At 39.6% G+C, this 18,302-nt stretch overlaps 1 protein-coding gene across 1 annotated transcript in view; it reads left to right on the top strand.

The window, feature by feature from the left end:
- The window catches only part of LOC141128763 (sodium/potassium-transporting ATPase subunit beta-1-interacting protein 1), a 68,969-nt gene that overhangs the window by 36,870 nt on the left and 13,797 nt on the right, over positions 1-18,302 (top strand). Inside the window, exons 2-5 of the mRNA XM_073616238.1 lie at positions 535-672; positions 7,435-7,515; positions 10,718-10,915; positions 16,344-16,404. Of these exons, the coding sequence (XP_073472339.1) occupies positions 535-672; positions 7,435-7,515; positions 10,718-10,915; positions 16,344-16,404 (478 nt within the window). The remainder of the gene's footprint in view (positions 1-534; positions 673-7,434; positions 7,516-10,717; positions 10,916-16,343; positions 16,405-18,302) is intronic.

The following is an 18,302-nucleotide window of genomic DNA, read 5'->3' on the forward strand; positions in this document are numbered from 1 at the left end:
CAGTATCTTGGGTGAAGATTCTATACCTGTACATATTCATGTGTCAAGTCCCAGAGTACTTTTAAGCACTAGCTGGTGACTGGCTGCTCTACAGTTCAATAATCCAATTTAACTTGAATATCTCTGTGGTTAAAAGCTTTTTAATTACCCCATGCCTTCTGCCGTAGTATTCTTGTTTAACTCTTTAGGTGCTAAATTGAACACGATCTTATCATGATGCACAGTCTTTTTTAAACGGACAGATATTAATATAAATAATGTATACATTAATAGATATAGTAATATAACATGCTTTGTCTGCCCCCAGATTCAATAGTATTTCAGGCCCAGTGGATGAACCTAATAAATATTTTATTATATGGGGAGACTTTATGGACCACTCAGCCTTATGTCTTTAGCTTTTGTAACATCATTAGGTCACATAGCACTTTTATGGGATAATCCTTCAGTAAAGCAGACATGATTGTTTTGTCCACTATATTGCCCTAAGACACTGATCATTCACCCCGGGGATTTGGTTTTCTTTTATAACAGGCAGCTGCACTACAGAGACAAATCTTTGACTTCCTCGGCTACCAGTGGGCACCAATATTAGCCAATTTCCTGCATATTATGGCAGTCATCTTGGGAATATTTGGCACTCTGCATTACAGATCCAAGTACCTGATATTGGTAAGTTCAGACATTCATCAAAATGATCCAAGGCCACTCTTTTATAATGTTAAGTGACGATCAATACTGAGGATCCATTTGCTTAGCTCCTAAAAGGGAGTTTCTACTTTCAACATGAAAGGTGTAAGAGAATTGCTATCTTGGTTTAATGTTAGCAATTCTTTCTACCTATCTCAGTATATGCTTTTTATACAATTGACTTTGTATACAGTAGTTTGAATAAAGTGGAACTAAACCGAAAGGCTAGGTTTACCTCTTCCAGAAAATAGCCTATGCAGTCAAGAGGCCCCAGTAGATATTAAAAATCTGTGCAGCTTTGTAAAATGATCATTAATGTTGTTTTACTTGTAGGACATTTAGGTTTCCTCAGAAGCCTGGCTAAAAAACTCCCAGGTAGCAGCCCCCAGGTCATGCTTAGTTGCTGGGACGCAAAAAACGTTGCTTTTCAATTCTGCAATGCTGCGAGTAAGCATCCAACAGTTTTCACATTCTAGCAACAAGTCAGGATGTGGAGGTTGCTAACTAGAAGTTTTTGTGTCAGGCTTCTGAAGAGACCCAAATGGCCTACAGGTAAAACAATAAAGTAAATGATCATGTGACAAAGGTGCACCGATTTTTAATATCTACTGAGGCCCCTTGACTGCATGAGCTATTTTCTGCAAAAGGTGAAGTTAGCCTTTAAATAGTAAAAAAAACTGAGAGCAGGCAGTACTTTATTGCAGATGAGACCTGCTGTGTTTCTTCTGCAACAACAAACGCTTGCTTTTCCAGCACACTCCAGCTGTGCCACAATGCCTGATTCCTGTGCAAATGCATGGGATGACATCATTCCCCCCACTGGCCAATCAAGAGGCTGTAAACCCACTACGACAAAGCATCGGTGCCAGTGGGGTGACATCACTGCTCTAGAGTGCCGCTCAGGACCCAGAGGTGTGCACTAATCTAATCACTAGGAAAAACAATTTTAAAAAGGTATTTACACTGCTTTTTATTAAAAGAGTATGCAGCATTACTCGGGGTAGTTGGCTGGCATCATTTAAAACTTGGTTAGTAGATAGCCTTTCCTTCTTCTTAAAAGTGTCTTTGTTGCTGTTTGAGATTTCCCCTCACTTCCTGTCTGGTCAAATGGTTGTCCCTGGGACAATGTATGGAGAAAATCTTTCTAAGGTTGCATTCACACTTGCTTTGGTGTCTGAAGAGCAATCCGTGTGCACTTGAATGGATTGCGCTCGGTGGGCGTTACGCCCGCCAAAAGTGACGGGAGATATAATTCCTATATCACCTCATTAGTGTCTGCTTTCACCACTTGAACCCTGCACTAGCGCATGGAAACTGTGTGCTTTAAGTAATATACCGGTGGAAATCATTTTTATTTTAGGGAAGTAAAATAGTATCCAATTAAATACGATAACAGCAAATGTTTTCTTATGCAAAGTGTTTTTGAGAACAGAAAATAGGCTCTTCACTTTGCAAGGGGATTTCTCACAAGCTTTTCCTTAGCTCAGTGAATAAGGTGAAGCTCTGTTGACTTCCATCATCCAATTATGTACAATCAAAAAAATTGTTATGTTTTATTTTCCTTGGACGTGATTGGGTATTCCTTGCAAAGGAGTTTTCACTACAATCACCAAGCTAAAGGGCAAAAACCCTTGCAAAGTGAACAGCCTATATTCAGTTTTCCAACTTCTTGGCATATGAAAACATTTGATGTTATCCTGTTTAGTTGGTTCTTACTTCTGTATAATAAAAATAATTTTCACTTTTATATTACTTCAAGCTGATCTCCAGGTAAACAGCAAAATACAAAGCTGAAATACACCTATGGGAGATAATTTTACGTGCATGGGGATTTACACAGCTCTGCCCAGGCTGGTGACCTGTGGTCCCTCTGCCGCAGTTAGGCAGCTAGGTCACCCCTATCCCCGATTTGTGAGTGTGCCTTGTGGTAACCCACCACAAGCACACTCACAAATCAGGGATAGGGGTGACCTAGCTGCCTAACTGCAATAGAGGAACCACAGGTCATCAGCCTGGGCAGAGCTGTGTAAATCCCCTTGCAGGTAAAATATCTCTCATATCAGCATTATTACATTACATATAGTTACATAGTTAACCTGGTTAAAAAAGACACAAGTCCAGCCACTTCAACTAACATAGAAAAAAAAATACTCAAATAGAAAACCTCCATATATACAATCCTATACCCACATTTGATCCAGAGAAAGGTGAAAAAAAACCCCCAATAAAGCATGATCCTGTTTGCTCCAGTGGGGGAAACAAAATTCCTTCCTGATCCCCCAACAGGCAATTGGATATTACCTGGATCAACTTTACTGGTAAATATTACAAAAACTGAAATCTTTGGGGGGTTTAAACCTTCCAAATAAATGACTGTTTAGATGTCCATTTATTTTCATCTGTGAAGCCTTTTTTCCCAACCTTACATATAAACAATCCGAATGCATTATCTGACCTTCAATGCAATCCACTTCTTTGGACTTTTATATCGGTCTGTAAAACCCTTTGCCAACAGAACAAATTAAATTCACATATTTCAATTTATCTGTCACTCTTCAACAATTGTCCGTTCCAAACGCTGCTTCTCATTTTTATACCCTAGCTATTGAAAGCTGTTGTCGTTTGACGGATCTAATCTCCTTGTAAATATATGCTGTATGAAGCAGTCAGGAACAATACACTGTTTTGATAAAACGTATTGTGCCTACTTAGCACATGACTATCTTGATAAAATATTCCTTCCAACTCCCTGTCATTTTAAGGATACAAAATTAGATAATTTCACTAGACATGCTAATGGCCAGTCTTGTTATTTTAGCCTCGGGCTATTCATAAATGAGCAGATATCTGTTTGAGAGGGGAGGGATCCACTCTTCCCAGGGGCCTTTGGAACTCCAGATCCCAACAGTGGTACATGTGTCGCCCTTTGATCCTTTTTTCAGTGATGGGAGAGGGAAGGAGTGCACAGTTTTGCACCATTTTGATAATAAAATCGTTATCTTTATTGCAAGTCAACAAAATGGATTAATTGATTGTATAATTACATGTATTAACTTGTTATGTATGTGAATTACGGTACTTTATAAGATCCTGTTTTAGAATAGTTATCAGGACTTGGCATGTAAAATATTTAACGGGCCTTAAATCATTCCTGAACAAGGCACAAAAGTGGATAGATCTACATTTATATAATGGCCTGCAAGCGATTATGAGGGTACTGGTTTAGTGTGAATTCAGTCAATGTGAAAAATCTAAAAATATATACAAAATAAGAAGTAAGGGATACCATAAAACAGAGTAGTGATTTTACATATTTAAAGAAACCAAACAGCTCTGAAAGTAAACCATAATTTCTTCCTTTTGTATCTGTGCTTTGAGAGCTGCCTTCACATAATGATGTAACTATTGCATTGTTTATTCTCAGCTTGCCTGCAGTCTGCACAGTAACTGCACAGATACATGGGAAAACACTATCTGCTCCATGTACCATACCTATTTCATTCCTCTTTGACTTAATCTGTTCAGTGCAAGGACCTTTAAATGGTGAATGCTTTGCTGTACCTATATAATAAATGGAGATCAGAAACTTTTTGAAGAAGGCATCCCCTGCCTAAATTATTAAGCTGTAACACATCTCCAAGAGAGATGAGAGAATTGGTTCTTGTGAATCCGAACGTGCAGCAAATTGGACCATTTCGTTCTAATTCAAAGTTTGATGGGAAATGTTAGTTTGGCTTACAATTGAACTTGATTCACTCCTGTGAACTGGTAAACCATGCTCCAGTTCACTCTAACCACTGTAGACTTCACAGTGTTTTATTGGTGCACCTGGTTATGGGGCAAGAATGTCTCTGCTTTGTAATGTGCAGATGCAGAAAGGCTGCATGCAAACAATCCAATGTTTACAATCATCCCAGCCTTTAATGCCAGTCCCAACCATAGGGAAAGGTTTACATTTAAAGGCTACATTTGCAAAGTTGCTTGTTATACCTCAGTGCATTAAAAACGATAATGTATTTTAAAAATAAAGTTATTTTACACCTGGCTTGAGCTCTTATTAACATACTGTACTTCAGAAAAAAAAGCTTGATCAATAAATGAAAGGAAACCTGTATTGAGAAAAAAAGTTACAGCCTCGATCTTCTTCTGAAAATGTTAGTTGCCAAGCGGTCACTGGCTACTGTACTTTCTGAGTCACCAACCATAAGCAAGCACACATAGAGTGAAGTCAGATTTAAGGCGAAAGTCCTAAACTGTATACTTGTTCTAAATCTAAGACAATAAACTCAACAAGTATTGAAGACTTTGGGCAAGTATGGCAATCAAGCAACTATCATTTTAGAAGGGAGAGGTTTGTAATAGCAGCCTACATATTTTCTCAGTACATGCATCTTTCATGTAAAAAACCTGCATGTTGACAGCGGCAATCGTATTTGTATTGTATTTGAAACATAATCCTCCCCCAGTGTTAACAACCAAACATGAAAACGTATAATTTCTAATTAAAAATAGAGTGGTTATAAACTGCTTTATCCACTTCAGATCTATTACCTTTATAGCTCTTAAGGACTTGAACAATTTTTTTATATCTCTCTATGAGCCTGTTAAATTGGTGATATTAAATTGAAATTGATAAAAGCCTTTTGTTTTAGTATGCTCGTTTTTTTTAATTATAGAACACTGAAAAAATAACAAACAAAATGACTGAAAAATTATTTTAAAAAGATTATAATTTATTGGTAAAAAAGGAATACCAATAGGCGAAAAATAATAGCTAAGGAGAGACGGGAAAGAAATAATTGACTGAGAATAATTAACGTTAATAAGCAGTTAAATAGGAATACTTATTATTTAAAAACAACATTTTTTTTACAGGTCAAAGGTAGTAAATACAATGTAACAATAAACAAGTACATTGGGGGTTATTTATGAAAGGCAAATCCACTTTGCACCGCAAGTGCACTTGAAAGTGCAGTCGCTCTAAATCTAAGGGGTAGATCTGAAATGAGGGGAAGCTCTGCTGATTTTATCATCCAATCATGTGCAAGCTAAAATGCTGTTTTTTATTTTCCTTGCATGTCCCCCTCGGATCTACAGCTACTTTACTTCCAAGTGCACTTTCAGTGCAAAGTGGATTTGCCTTTAGTAAATAACCCCCATTGCAGCACTCAATGACTTTCTGCAAATATCATCGGAGTGGCTGCAGTTTTAAAGCTTCATCTGCTAGTCCTGGCTATAATTTTTAATAAACTGATAATTGCGGATAGCCATGTTGGGGGAGTGACAGCAGAAGGAGAGGAGTAGGTGAAACACCCTAGAATTTTTGTTAAAATTTTTTTAGAACAACTCTCTTGCACTTAAAGGTGCTCAAGTGGTTTAACAAAGAGAAATAAATGGAAATCATTTAAAACCTGGCAAATATGTTTTTAGAAGTGCTTTCTATTGGCGTTAATACACGTTTAGCAGCCTTTCTCTGCACTCTTCTATTTTCTACTGTCAGATCTAATTACTACAGCTTAAAAACGCTTGACGTGGCTTAGCGCTGATTATAGCGTTAACACGTCTTTAGTCTCATCAGGCGTTTTTACAGCTTAATGCTGCTGCTCCAGAACGCACTTACCCTGTATTTTCTTTACAGCTTGAAAACGCCTATGCCACTTACAGCTCCTAAAAGCCATAAGTCCATAGAATAACATGGAGAGGCATTTTTAAGCTGTAAAAAAAAAAAGTCTGACGCTGCTAAAAGCAGCTGTAAAAACGTCCTGTGTGCATGAGGCCTTATAAAGCAGACTTGCAGTGTATCTAGACGTCTATGACTCTGATAATTCCTTTTAACAAAGATCAGCAGCAAATAGAGCCCTTTCCTTACTTGATATTTATAATCGTCATCAAGACTGGTAACATTTGAGTAGTATGGATCCATTTTGTTTAAAATATACAGGTACTCTACAAAATGAACACATAGGCATAATCCAATAGACCTTCAAGCCTAATTCCATTCAAACCACTTTTTAATGTTTTGGATAAAGTAGAGAAGTTCTACAAACTATATCAGGTCCTCACTGTTGTCTGTGCCTCCACTAGGGAGATTTATGCCATGTACACGAGTGGACTTTTTGACTGGACTGGTCTGACGGGACGAATCCGTCGGAATCCGTCGGACAATCCGACCCTGTGTGGGCTTCATCGGACCTTCAGCGGACTTTTTTGGTCCAAAATCAGACGGACTTTAGATTTGGAACCTGTTTCAAATCTTTCCGACGGACTCGAGTCCGGTCGAAAAATCCGCTCGTCTGTATGCTAGCCCGACGGACAAAAACTGATGCTAGGGCAGCTATTGGCTACTGGCTATCAACTTCCTTATTTTAGTCCGGTCGTACGTCATCACGTACAAATCCGTCAGACTTTAGTGTGATCGTGTGTGGGCAAGCCTGTTTGTTTGAAAGTCCGTCGGAAATCCGTCAAAAGTCAGTTGAAAGACCGTCGGACCTTTGATACCGAAAAGTCCGCCTGTGTGTGCGCGGCATTACCCGCATTTCCGGCCCAGATGACCACACAGGAAGCAAGTAGGATCTGCAGGAAGGAAAGCCTGACAAAGGGTCTAACCCTTCCCTGTATCACTAAACGAAAGTGTTTCTGTTGTTTTCTATGCTCCTGTTGTTGTATTTTAGTTCTGTATTTGCATTTTGGGTGTAAATGCTATGTCTCTGATTCTCTACTTTATCTTTTATTTTCCCCATACAGTATTCAGTTTGGCTAGCATTATGGGTGGCTTGGAATGCATTTATAATCTGCTTCTACCTGGAAGTGGGACATTTATCACAGGTATAATATAATTTGTAGTGTATTGAATGCAATTATTCCTTTATTAGGGTAGCATAACATTGCTCCCCCACACCTCATTACCTATGTATATGTAACAGTATGAAAATTTAGTGTGAGGTGTTGAAGGGCAGTAAGCTGTTTCAGAAGTTTGTAGCTGTAATCTCGTTTTGGCTAGCTAGTTATAGTTAAATTTCTTTCTTTCTGTTTTTAGTGAAGCTCCGCAGTGCTTTCATGTGTCATAGGGTAACATGATATTACTTTGATGATACCTCCTCTGTGACATATAGCAAGAAACTTTTATTAAAAGGCATGGTTCTCTAGTGCCAGGTTTGATGTTTACATATGTTACGTAGCGCAAATACAAATCAGCCTTAACTGCACTATTCTTCACCAAAGAAAATGTTAGCGCCTACAACATATCACACCTTCACTTTTATACACCATACACTTGCCAAGTTGCCTTTTAAAAAGACTTATAATCACACAAAAGTGTATTACTGCCTCTGTCAGTTGCAGGTCTTTGCTTTATAGAGGAATAGTAGAGAATCACTGCCCTTGTTAGATACGGGCTGAAATCGGACCTGAAACGGTGAATGGAGACGCACTGCTGTGAGCCGGAGCATGCTGTAGTGTGAACCCAGCCTTACAGATGCCAGTAGCTTACATAGCTCAATGTAGACAGTTTATACACACAAATCTGCCTACTATCTAGCAATAGATTTTTTTCTAAGTTAGTTCTACTTTAACTTGTTCAGATCCGCGCTATAGCCGAGTGACGGCTTCGGCGTGAATCTGCTTTGCCGGGAGGCCGTCAGTAGACTTCCTCCCCTTTGCACGCTGGCCAAACCCCCCTAAGGCGCGCGCGCGGCGCACACTGTGATCACCCAAGTCAGCGAGACTTGGGTGATCACACATAGGAGTAAGGGGTCGATCCCGATCACTTACCACGTGATCAGCTTCAGCCAATGACATCTGATCACATGATGTAAACAGAAGATCGGTAATCGTTTTTTTTTTCTTCTCACGCTGACAGCGTGAGGAGAAAAAAAAGCCGATCACCGGCTTCTGTTTAAGGGACATCGAGGAAGAGGCAAAGCCGCCTCATATGTGCCCACCAGTACCGCCTGCCAGTGCCATGAATCAGTGCCTACCAATCAGTGCCCGCAGTGCCCGCCAATCACTGCCCACCAGTACATAAGTGCCAGCAATCAGTGCCAACTATCAATGCCCACGAGTGCCACCTATCATTGCCCACCAGTGGTGCTAATCAGTGCCTCATCAGTGCCACCTAGCAGTGCTGCCTATCAGTGTCACCTACCAGTGCCGATCAGTCCCCATCACTGCCACCCATCAGTGCCCATCACTGCCAGCTATCAGTGCCACCTATCAGTGCCACCTATTAGTGCCCTTCAGTGCTACCTATCAATGCCCTTCAGTGCCGCCCATCAGTGCCACCTCTCAGTGCCCACCAATGCCACCTATCAGTGCCCACTAGTGCCAGCTCATCAGCCCACCAGTGCCGCCAATTAGTGCCCATCAGTGTCGCCTTATCAGTGCCCATCAATGCAGCCTATCGGTGCCCATCAGTGTAGACTCATCAGCGTACATCAATGAAGGAGAAAAATGACCTGTTTGCAAAATGTATTAACAAAATATAAAACGGTTTTGTTTGATTGATTTAAAAAAAACTGTCTTTTTTTAACCCAGAGGTGATCAAATTCCACCAAAAGAAAGCTCTATTTGTAGGAAAACAAAAATGATAAAAATTTCATTTGGGCACAGTGTTGCATGATCGTTATTCAATGTGTGACAGCACTAAAAGCTGAAAATTGGTCTGGACAGGAGGGGGGTTTAGGTGCCCAGTAAGCAAGTGGATAAAGGCCCATTCACCCAATTCAGTTTCTTATAATTTCTGAGAGCTTAAAAAAAAAAAAAGACCTCTAGTTTCTCATATCCAGTATAGCCTCCACTGGCAAGAACACTACATTTGAATTTCTAGGTCTGCACACGTACAGCCACTATTAGGGGACCCACTACAGTATACTTGATGAACAGATAATTCATACCATGGAGGATGCAATAGAAAGAGTTGGAACATATGAAAGTGGAATTGGGTGTGAACAGCAACTGGAAATAAGCCATGGACTATGGCAGGTATAACTTGCTGTTGAAACAGAAAGGGCCTATTTAAACTATGCCTTTCATTAACATACATGAGGTAATCCAATGCATTATTGTGCGTTAAGCCATTCTGTGTTAGGCAGCCCATTCAATTTGAAGTGGCAGTGCACCTGAACACACTAAAATGACAAAGTTACTCACTTATTTTCATTAAAATATCACTTTGCTAAAAGATCACATGGTATATGGCTAATAGGTATATTGCAGGTGTTTAATGTAATTAGAGATTGCAGATACTTTATTGTCCAAAAACAGACAAACAGTGTGAAATAATAAAATTAGCAAGACACAGACAGGAAGCAAAGAATACATAAGGAAAGAGCACATATAGCATTCCCCACATACATGTGGTATGTTAACACATTAAACAGAAAAATCAACTTTAAGAAACATAAACATATACTGTCTATAAAATACTATTCACATTAAGGGTAACCTTCAGAACAGTAATGTTAAAGATTGCCATTGCTGACTTGCTTTTAAAGACTGCAGACTTCAGGGCTGTCCCCTCATCCTGACGCTACTCCTTGGTAGGTCACTTGCCTGAATTGTATATCATTTTCATATCAGGTTTTGGAACACCTGATATAAAAATGCTTGTTATGGGTCCATGACCCACTATGTAATGAACCAGAGATAAGCATGACAGACCGGAAGCATGCATCATTTAAAAAAAGTCTGAAATGGCAGCTTATGTATTTTTGTCCTGAAAGATTCTTGTTTACATGCATATCTAAAAAAAACAGCTTTAAACAGTTATTATTTGCTAAGTAAATCTTGTTTATACAAATTGAAAAGAAAGGATTGTTGTGATATTGCCTACATCAACCACTAACATTTTCTAGATATTTTCTAACTAGCAGTTAAAATGTATAGACAGAACCTGGACAGGTCTCTTTGGGAAAAAACTCAGTTTTCCTTTCTTCCAATATTAATGTGCGGTTCCTAGTCTTTGACTACATTGTATTTTCTTGCTGTCTGTGGAAACTTGGAGTAATTCTTGTAAATGCTATTCCCACAGCACAGGGACCTAATAATGAACTTTAACACCTCCTTGCATCGATCATGGTGGATGGAAAATGGACCAGGCTGTCTGGTGACGCCAGTTCGTACAGCTCCTCTGTCACTGGCTGATCATCATATGGTAACAGTAACTGGATGTCTTCTTGATTATCCTTATATTGAGGCCCTGAGCAGCGCTTTACAGATTTTTCTAGCGGTGAGTATTTACGATGATAAACAACAGTAGTATCTCTCAAGGATTGTTACGTTGTAAATTTCAATCCAGGTTTACATAGTATTATAACATCCTATTACATAATAATGTGAGAAGACACTGAAAGAAACATTTTGCCCTGGAAAGTAGAATAAATGAAATGACACGGAAATGACACTGAAAAACCTAATGTCAAACATATCTGTAGGCCCCAACATTTTCCTAGCAGGGTGACAATCCTAAAGTTGAGCTTCATACAAAGCTAAATAAAAAATTATTATTTGGGAACTGTTTTATCTGCCAAAGGATTCACATTATTGTCCACCCAGTCCTGAGATTTACACAGCCTGTATGTTGGTTTCCAATATATGGAAATATGAATAGTGGTGTTCTTGCTGTGGACAATTGTGTCCAAAGAGTGTATACTATATGATAGTATAGTGGGCCCTTCTAATGGCAAGGTGGAGTTTATTGCAGTTTCTGTGGAATTGGATCTATTATTTATTGCTACCATTCCTAATTAACAGGATTTCCTCTATATACTGGTAGTAGCATAGGGACTTATGGGTGTAAAATAGGAAGGGAGGGAAAAATGTCTTAACTGAGACAGTGTGCCACTACAAATCACATTTTATTTGTATTTTTATTTAGTAGGGTTGGGGAGGATGAAACTTCCTTAGCTCTGTACTGCTGTATGTACTGTATCCCCATTGGAAATCTTCTCTTACTACACTGGCGTGGTCACAAGAACAGCAACTAAAGGAAAATCTCTCCAAAAGGAAATTGAAAAAAAAATGCAGAGGTTCTAACCAATCCCTACTGTTTCCATAACTAAGAGAAATACATTTTGTCTGTAAATACCTAAAACCTGAGACCTGAGTTACTACCTAAACACAGGTATTTAGAGATGCGCTAAAGAATAGGATAAACCTGCCACTGACGACCTTCTGAAAATGCTAGTTTACAGTTGGCTATTATGTAGATCCACTGGGTTTAATCATTTCTGAATCACTGATCTGGAACATGTATTTAAAGGGGAAAGTTAGAAGCCATCGCATGCATATTTTTTTGTGTCAGTTACTTAAATTACTGATAAAACCGATGGTCATGGCAGCCAGACAACTTTTACTTCCAGAAGAATGTCACATTAATGGCAGCCTCCATGTTTCTCGCATGATGGGTTTACTTCAAGGGACCAAATAAACATTTCCTTTACTGCAGACTCCAGATGTTTTACTTTTTTGTCAGCAGGTTACTAAAAACATGTTCTTACTCATCTTTGTTGCTAATGCCTCATGCACACTGGACGTTTTTGCAGCTGCTTCAAGGGGCTTTAGGTGTCTTTTTTCCTGCCTCTAAACTCCCCTGCACTCCCCTGCATGTTAGCCTAGGCGTTCATGCACACATATACTTTTGGCAGAGTTTAGTGGCAGCTGTTTTGGCCGAAAAAATACTTGGCGCTGCTAAATGTAGCTAAAAGCGCCTAAACGTGCATTAGTGCTAGGCGCATGTACTGCTTGCGTGGTAATTGAGTTCAATGGCTAGAATAAATTATTATTCTGGCCAATGAAATTAATTAACGCTCAAGCTCTTGATGCCTGTAAACACGCCTAAAAGCTTGTAAAATCTTTAGACACTTTTACAAGTGTCAGGCTTTTTCTGCCAAAATGCTGCTTCCGGGAGGAAAGGCTTCTAGGAGAGTTTGCAAAATGTCCAGTGCGCATGAGGCCTTATGGGTAAATTTAGCTTACAGGCCACAGGAAAGTTTGTGTAGGTAGGTGTGTGTACTGCCAGGTAAGCATCCCTAATTAAAATACAGATTTTACATTTGAAAGAGAGCTTGCCTGAAATGTGCAGGTGTGTGATTTGTGCACTGGTATTCACTTGTATTCTCTCCTTGTTGGAGCAGAAGTTTCTGCTCATTGTCAGGCTGTAAAGCCCTTTTCACATGAATGGACTAAACTGACAGGCAGACCCAATCGGGCTATCCATTGCTCTCTATGGAGCGGCAGATGTCAATGTTAACGTGTCTGTTAACAACCGCTGACATCCGATCTGGTCCACTAAAAATTGACGAATAGGGATTTGTTCCCCATCCATCTGGTGGATGAGATCAGATGACAGTCTGATGGAAAGGAACAGATGGTCTGTTTCCATCTGACAGTGCACAGAGGACAGCGGGGACATCAGCGGAGGGGACACGGACCTGTCATCCACCTGCTCAGCGGAGATCAGCAAGGAGATCACCTGCTCGGCAGGTGGATCCTCTGGTTGACTTCACCAGTGCGAAAGAGACCGGAAGCCTGGTACACACTATAGCTTTTTTTTGTGCAATCCAGCAGGTTGCACAAAAAAAAACCTGGCAGCTCCAGTTGGAGCCGCTATACTAACCATGCGAGGTTAGTTCAGCGATCTCCCCCTGAGCTATTGTGTTCTGACAGAAGGACTCCCCCCCCCCGACAGAACAATTCGATCAGCGCTCTCTGCCATCGGCTGAGAGTGCTGATCGGTAGTCAGTCCAGCGGCTGCTGGTTTTCCAGCATGCATGTCCGACATACATACAAGCCAAATTTCGGACTTTTTTTTTCTTTAACCAGCCGTTGTCACTCGACATATAGCCCGTGTTTATGTGGCTTAAGACGAAACTGTTTCCCAGTTTATAGAGTGTCTGTTGTCAGCACTGAACTCAGATATGAGCTAAAACAGTCTTATAGGGCGTACACACGGTCGGACTTTGTTCGGACATTCCGACAACAAAATCCTAGGATTTTTTCCGACGGATGTTGGCTCAAACTTGTTTTGTCTACACACGGTCTCACAAAGTTGTCGGAAAATCCGATCGTTCTAAACGCGGTGACGTAAAACACGTACGTCGGGACTTTAAACGGGGCAGTGGCCAATAGCTTTCATCTCTTTATTTATTCTGAGCATGCGTGGCACTTTGTCCGCCGGATTTGTGTACACACGATCGGAATTTCCGACAACGGATTTTGTTGTCAGAAAATTTTATCTCCTGCTCTCCAACTTTGTGTGTCGGAAAATCCGATGGAAAATGTCCGATGGAGCCCACACACGCTCCGATCAGACATTTTCCATCGGAAAATCCGAACGTGTGTACGGGGCATTACACTTATGCTGTGATAGTGAGATAATAAGAGTAAATGATTACCTTATTAGAAGAGTGGAGTTTATTGATTACAAATTCTTATTGGCAATTAACAATCTTTTCAGTTTTAAGAACTTCTGGTGAATGATATTTTCTTGCAATGTACAAACATTTGAAAATGCATGTACAGGTGCCTCTCAAAAAATTTGAATATCATCTAAAAGTTAATTTATTTCAGTAATTCAATTCAAAAAGTGAAACTCATGTATTATATAGATTCATTGCACACATAGTGATATATTTCAAGCATTTCTTTCTTTAATTTTGATGATTATGGCTTACAGCTAGTGAAAACCAAACATTCTGTATCTCAGAAAATTAGAATATTACATAAGACCAATAATAAAAGGATTTTTAATACAGAAATGTTGGCTTACTAAAAAATATGTCCATGTACAAAAAGTACGCACTTGATACTTTGTCAGGGCCCCTTTTGCATGAATTACTACATCAATGCAGTGTGGCATGGAGGCAATCAGCCTGTGGCACTGCTAAGGTGTTATGGAAGCCCAGGTAGCCATGGTAGCGGCCTTCAGCCCTTCTGCATTGTTGGGTCTGGTGTCTCTCATCTTCCTCTTGACAATACCCCACAGATTGTCTATAGGGTTTAGGTCAGGCGAGTTTTTGGCCAATCAAGCACAGTGATACCATGATCATTAAACCAGTTATTGGTACTTTTGGCAGTGTGCGCAGGTTCCAAGTCCTGCTGGAAAATGAAATCAGCATCTCTATAAAGCTGGTAAGCAGCATGAAGTGCTCTAGAATTTCCTGGTAGAGGGCTGTGCTCACTTTGGACCAGCAGATGACATGGCTCCCCAAATCATCAGTGACTGTGGAAACTTCACATTGGACCTCATGCAACTTGGATTCTGTGTCTCTCCACTCTTCCTCCAGACTCTGGGACCTTGATTTACAAATGAAATGCAAAATGTACTTTTATCCGAAAAGAGAACTTTAGACCACTGAGCAACAGTCCAGTCCTTTTTCTCCTTAGCCCAGGTAAGACACTTCTGACATTGTCTGTGGTTCAGGAGTAGCTTACACAAGGAATGCAAAAGTTGTAGCCCATGTCCTGGATACGTCCGTATGTGGTGGCTCTTGAAACACTGACACCAGCCGTAGTCCACTACTTGTGCATCTCCCCCAAATTCTTGAATGGCCTTTGCTTCACTATCCTCTCAAGGCTGTGGTTATCTCTGTTGCTTGTGCACCTTTTTCTACCACACTTTTTCCTGCCACTCAACTTTCCATTAATATGCTTGGATTCAGCAGTGAACAGCCAGCTTCTTTAGCAGTGACCTTTTGTAACTTACCCTCCTTGTGGAGGGTGTCAATGACTTTCTTGTCTGGACAACTGTCAAGTCAGCAGTCTTTCCTATGATTGTTTAACCTACTGAACCAGACTAAGAAACTGTTTAAAGGCTCGGGAAACCTTTACAGGTGTTTTGATTTAATTAGATGATTAGATTATGACACCGTGAGTCTACAATATTGAACAGTTTCACACTTTTATAATTTTCTGACATACTGAATTTTGGGCTTTCACTAGCTGTAAGCCATAATTATCAAAATTAAAAGAAAGAAATGCTTGCAATTGTGTATGTAATGAATCTATATAGTATATGAGTGTCACTTTTTTAATTGAATTACTGAAATAAATTAACTTTTTGATGACTTTCTAATTTTTTTAGATGCACCTGTATATCCCCAAAAAACATTAACAGACTGGATGTATAGACAATGTGTTTTCATATATATATGTCGAATCATTGGGAACATGAAAAGTTAAAATCTGATCAGAATGATGTGCTTCGTTCTTTCTTCAGTGATTAGAGGCCACCTAAGGAGAGTAATTAAATCCAAATTATGTATAGTGGAATACTTGTCTTGGGACACATGAGCTGCAGAACACCAAAACATTGACTTATAATTTGTCCTCTATATAAATGAAATATGAAATCAGCTGTTATGTTATGTATTAGGGGCATCTATAGTTACCATTCGCATAAGCAATTCAATAGGTAGGGTTAATGCCTCATATATAGATAGCCACTAGGGGAAGAATCTGTCTATGTATCTAACACAATAATAAAAACATGGAATGATAACAAGCAGGTAATATTTTAAAATACATATTAAAATGCACTTTAAGATAACTGTTAAATTAACAACACAAAATATGTACTCTTAATATACATTATAGTTTTTGTCTTCTAATATATGTATATTATATTGTTTTTCCCTTCCATGTATTCCTACACGCAGCTGTTCGGTTTTGTCTATGCCTGCTATGTCAGCAAAGTTTTCATGGATGAAGAAGACAGCTGTAAGTAATGCTTACAGGACTCGGTGTACAAAGTAGAGAACTGACTAAGCCAGCACACCCCACACTTATTTTTTATGCTTAGTACTATACTAAGTAAGATGGCTATGAATGTGGCCCAACAATTTTACAGCGTCTCTTTACTGGACTTTTATAAGTTTTCTTTTTCACAAAGAAAGAAGAATATCTTCACAGTCATGTCTTATTTACAGTGCCTTGCAAAAGTATCCCCCCCCCCCTTGGCTTTTTGTTATATTACAGCCTTTGGTTCAATGTTTTTTTTAATCTGAATTATATGTGATGGATCAGAACACAATAATCTAAGTTGGTGAAGTAAAATTAGAAAAATGTATACATAAAACTATTTTTCAGAAATAAAAAACTGATAATTGGTATGTGCGTATGTATTTACCCCCTTTGTTATGAAGCCCATAAAAAGCTCCGGTGCAACCAATTACCTTCAGAAGTCACATAATTAGTGAAATGATGTCCACCTGTGTGCAATCTAAGTGTCACATGTCATTACATATACACACCTTTTTGAAAGGCCCCAGAGGCTGCAACACCTAAACAAGAGGCACCACTAACCAAAAACTGCCATGAAGATCAAGGAACTCTCCAAACAAATAAGGGACAATGTTGTTGAGAAGTACAAGTCAGGATTAGGTTATAAAAAAATATCCAAATCTTTGATGATCGCTAGGAGCACCATCAAATCTATCATAACCAAATGGAAAGAACATGGCACAACAGCAAACCTGTCAAGAGACTGCCACACACCAAAACTCATGGACCGGGCAAGGAGGGCATTAATCAGAGAGGCAGCACAGAGACATAAGCTAACCTCGGAGGAGCTGCAGAGTTCCACAGCAGAGACTGGAGTATCTGTAAATAGGATGACAATAAGCCGTACACTCGATAGAGTTGGGCTTTATGGCAGAGTGGCCAGAAGAAAGCCATTACTTTAAGCAAAAACAAAATGGCACGTTTTGATTTTGGGAAAAGGCATGTGAGAGACTTCCAAAATGTATGGAGGAAGGTACTCTGGTCTGATGAGACTAAAATTTAACTTTTTGGCCATCAAAGAAAACGCTATGTCTGGCGCAAACCCAACTCATCACATTACCCAAAGAACACCATCCCCACAGTGAAACATGGTGGTGGCAGCCTCATGCTGTGGGGATGTTTTTCAGCAGTCGGGACTGGGAAGAGTTGAGGGAAAGATGGATGGTGCTAAATACAGGGATATTCTTGAGCAAAACCTGTACCACTCTGTGTGTAATTTGAGGCTAGGACATAGGTTCATCTTCCAGCGGAACAATGATCCCAAACACACTGCTAAAGCAACACTTGAGTGGTTTAAGGGGAAACATGTAAATGTGTTGGAATGGCCTAGTCAAAGCCCAGACCTCAATCCAATAGAAAATCTGTGGTCAGACTTAAAGATTGCTGTTCACAAGCGCAAACCATCCAACTTGAAGGAGCTGGAGCAGTTTTGCAAGGAGGAATGGGCAAAAATCCCAGTGGTAAGATGTGGCAAGCTCATAGAGACTTATCCAAAGCTACTTGGAGCTGTGATAGCCGCAAAAGGTTATCTACAAAGTATTGACTTTAGGGGGGTGAATAGTTATGCACATTGACTTTTTCTGTTATTTCGTCCTATTTGTTGTTTGCTTCACAATAAATAAATAATAAAAAAAAAAATCTTCAAAGTTGTGGGCATGTTCTGTAAATTACATGATGCAAATCCTCAAACAATCCATGTTAATTCCAGGTTGTGAGGCAACAAAACGCGATAAATGCCAAGGGGGGGGGGGGGGGGTGAATACTTTTGCAAGGCACTGTATGTCATCTGTTTTCAGCAGCACCTATATTTATGAACAACTATTTTCAAAGATGGA

This window comes from Aquarana catesbeiana, linkage group LG02 (assembly GCF_042186555.1).
Source record: "Aquarana catesbeiana isolate 2022-GZ linkage group LG02, ASM4218655v1, whole genome shotgun sequence".
Classification (NCBI taxonomy): domain Eukaryota; kingdom Metazoa; phylum Chordata; class Amphibia; order Anura; family Ranidae; genus Aquarana; species Aquarana catesbeiana.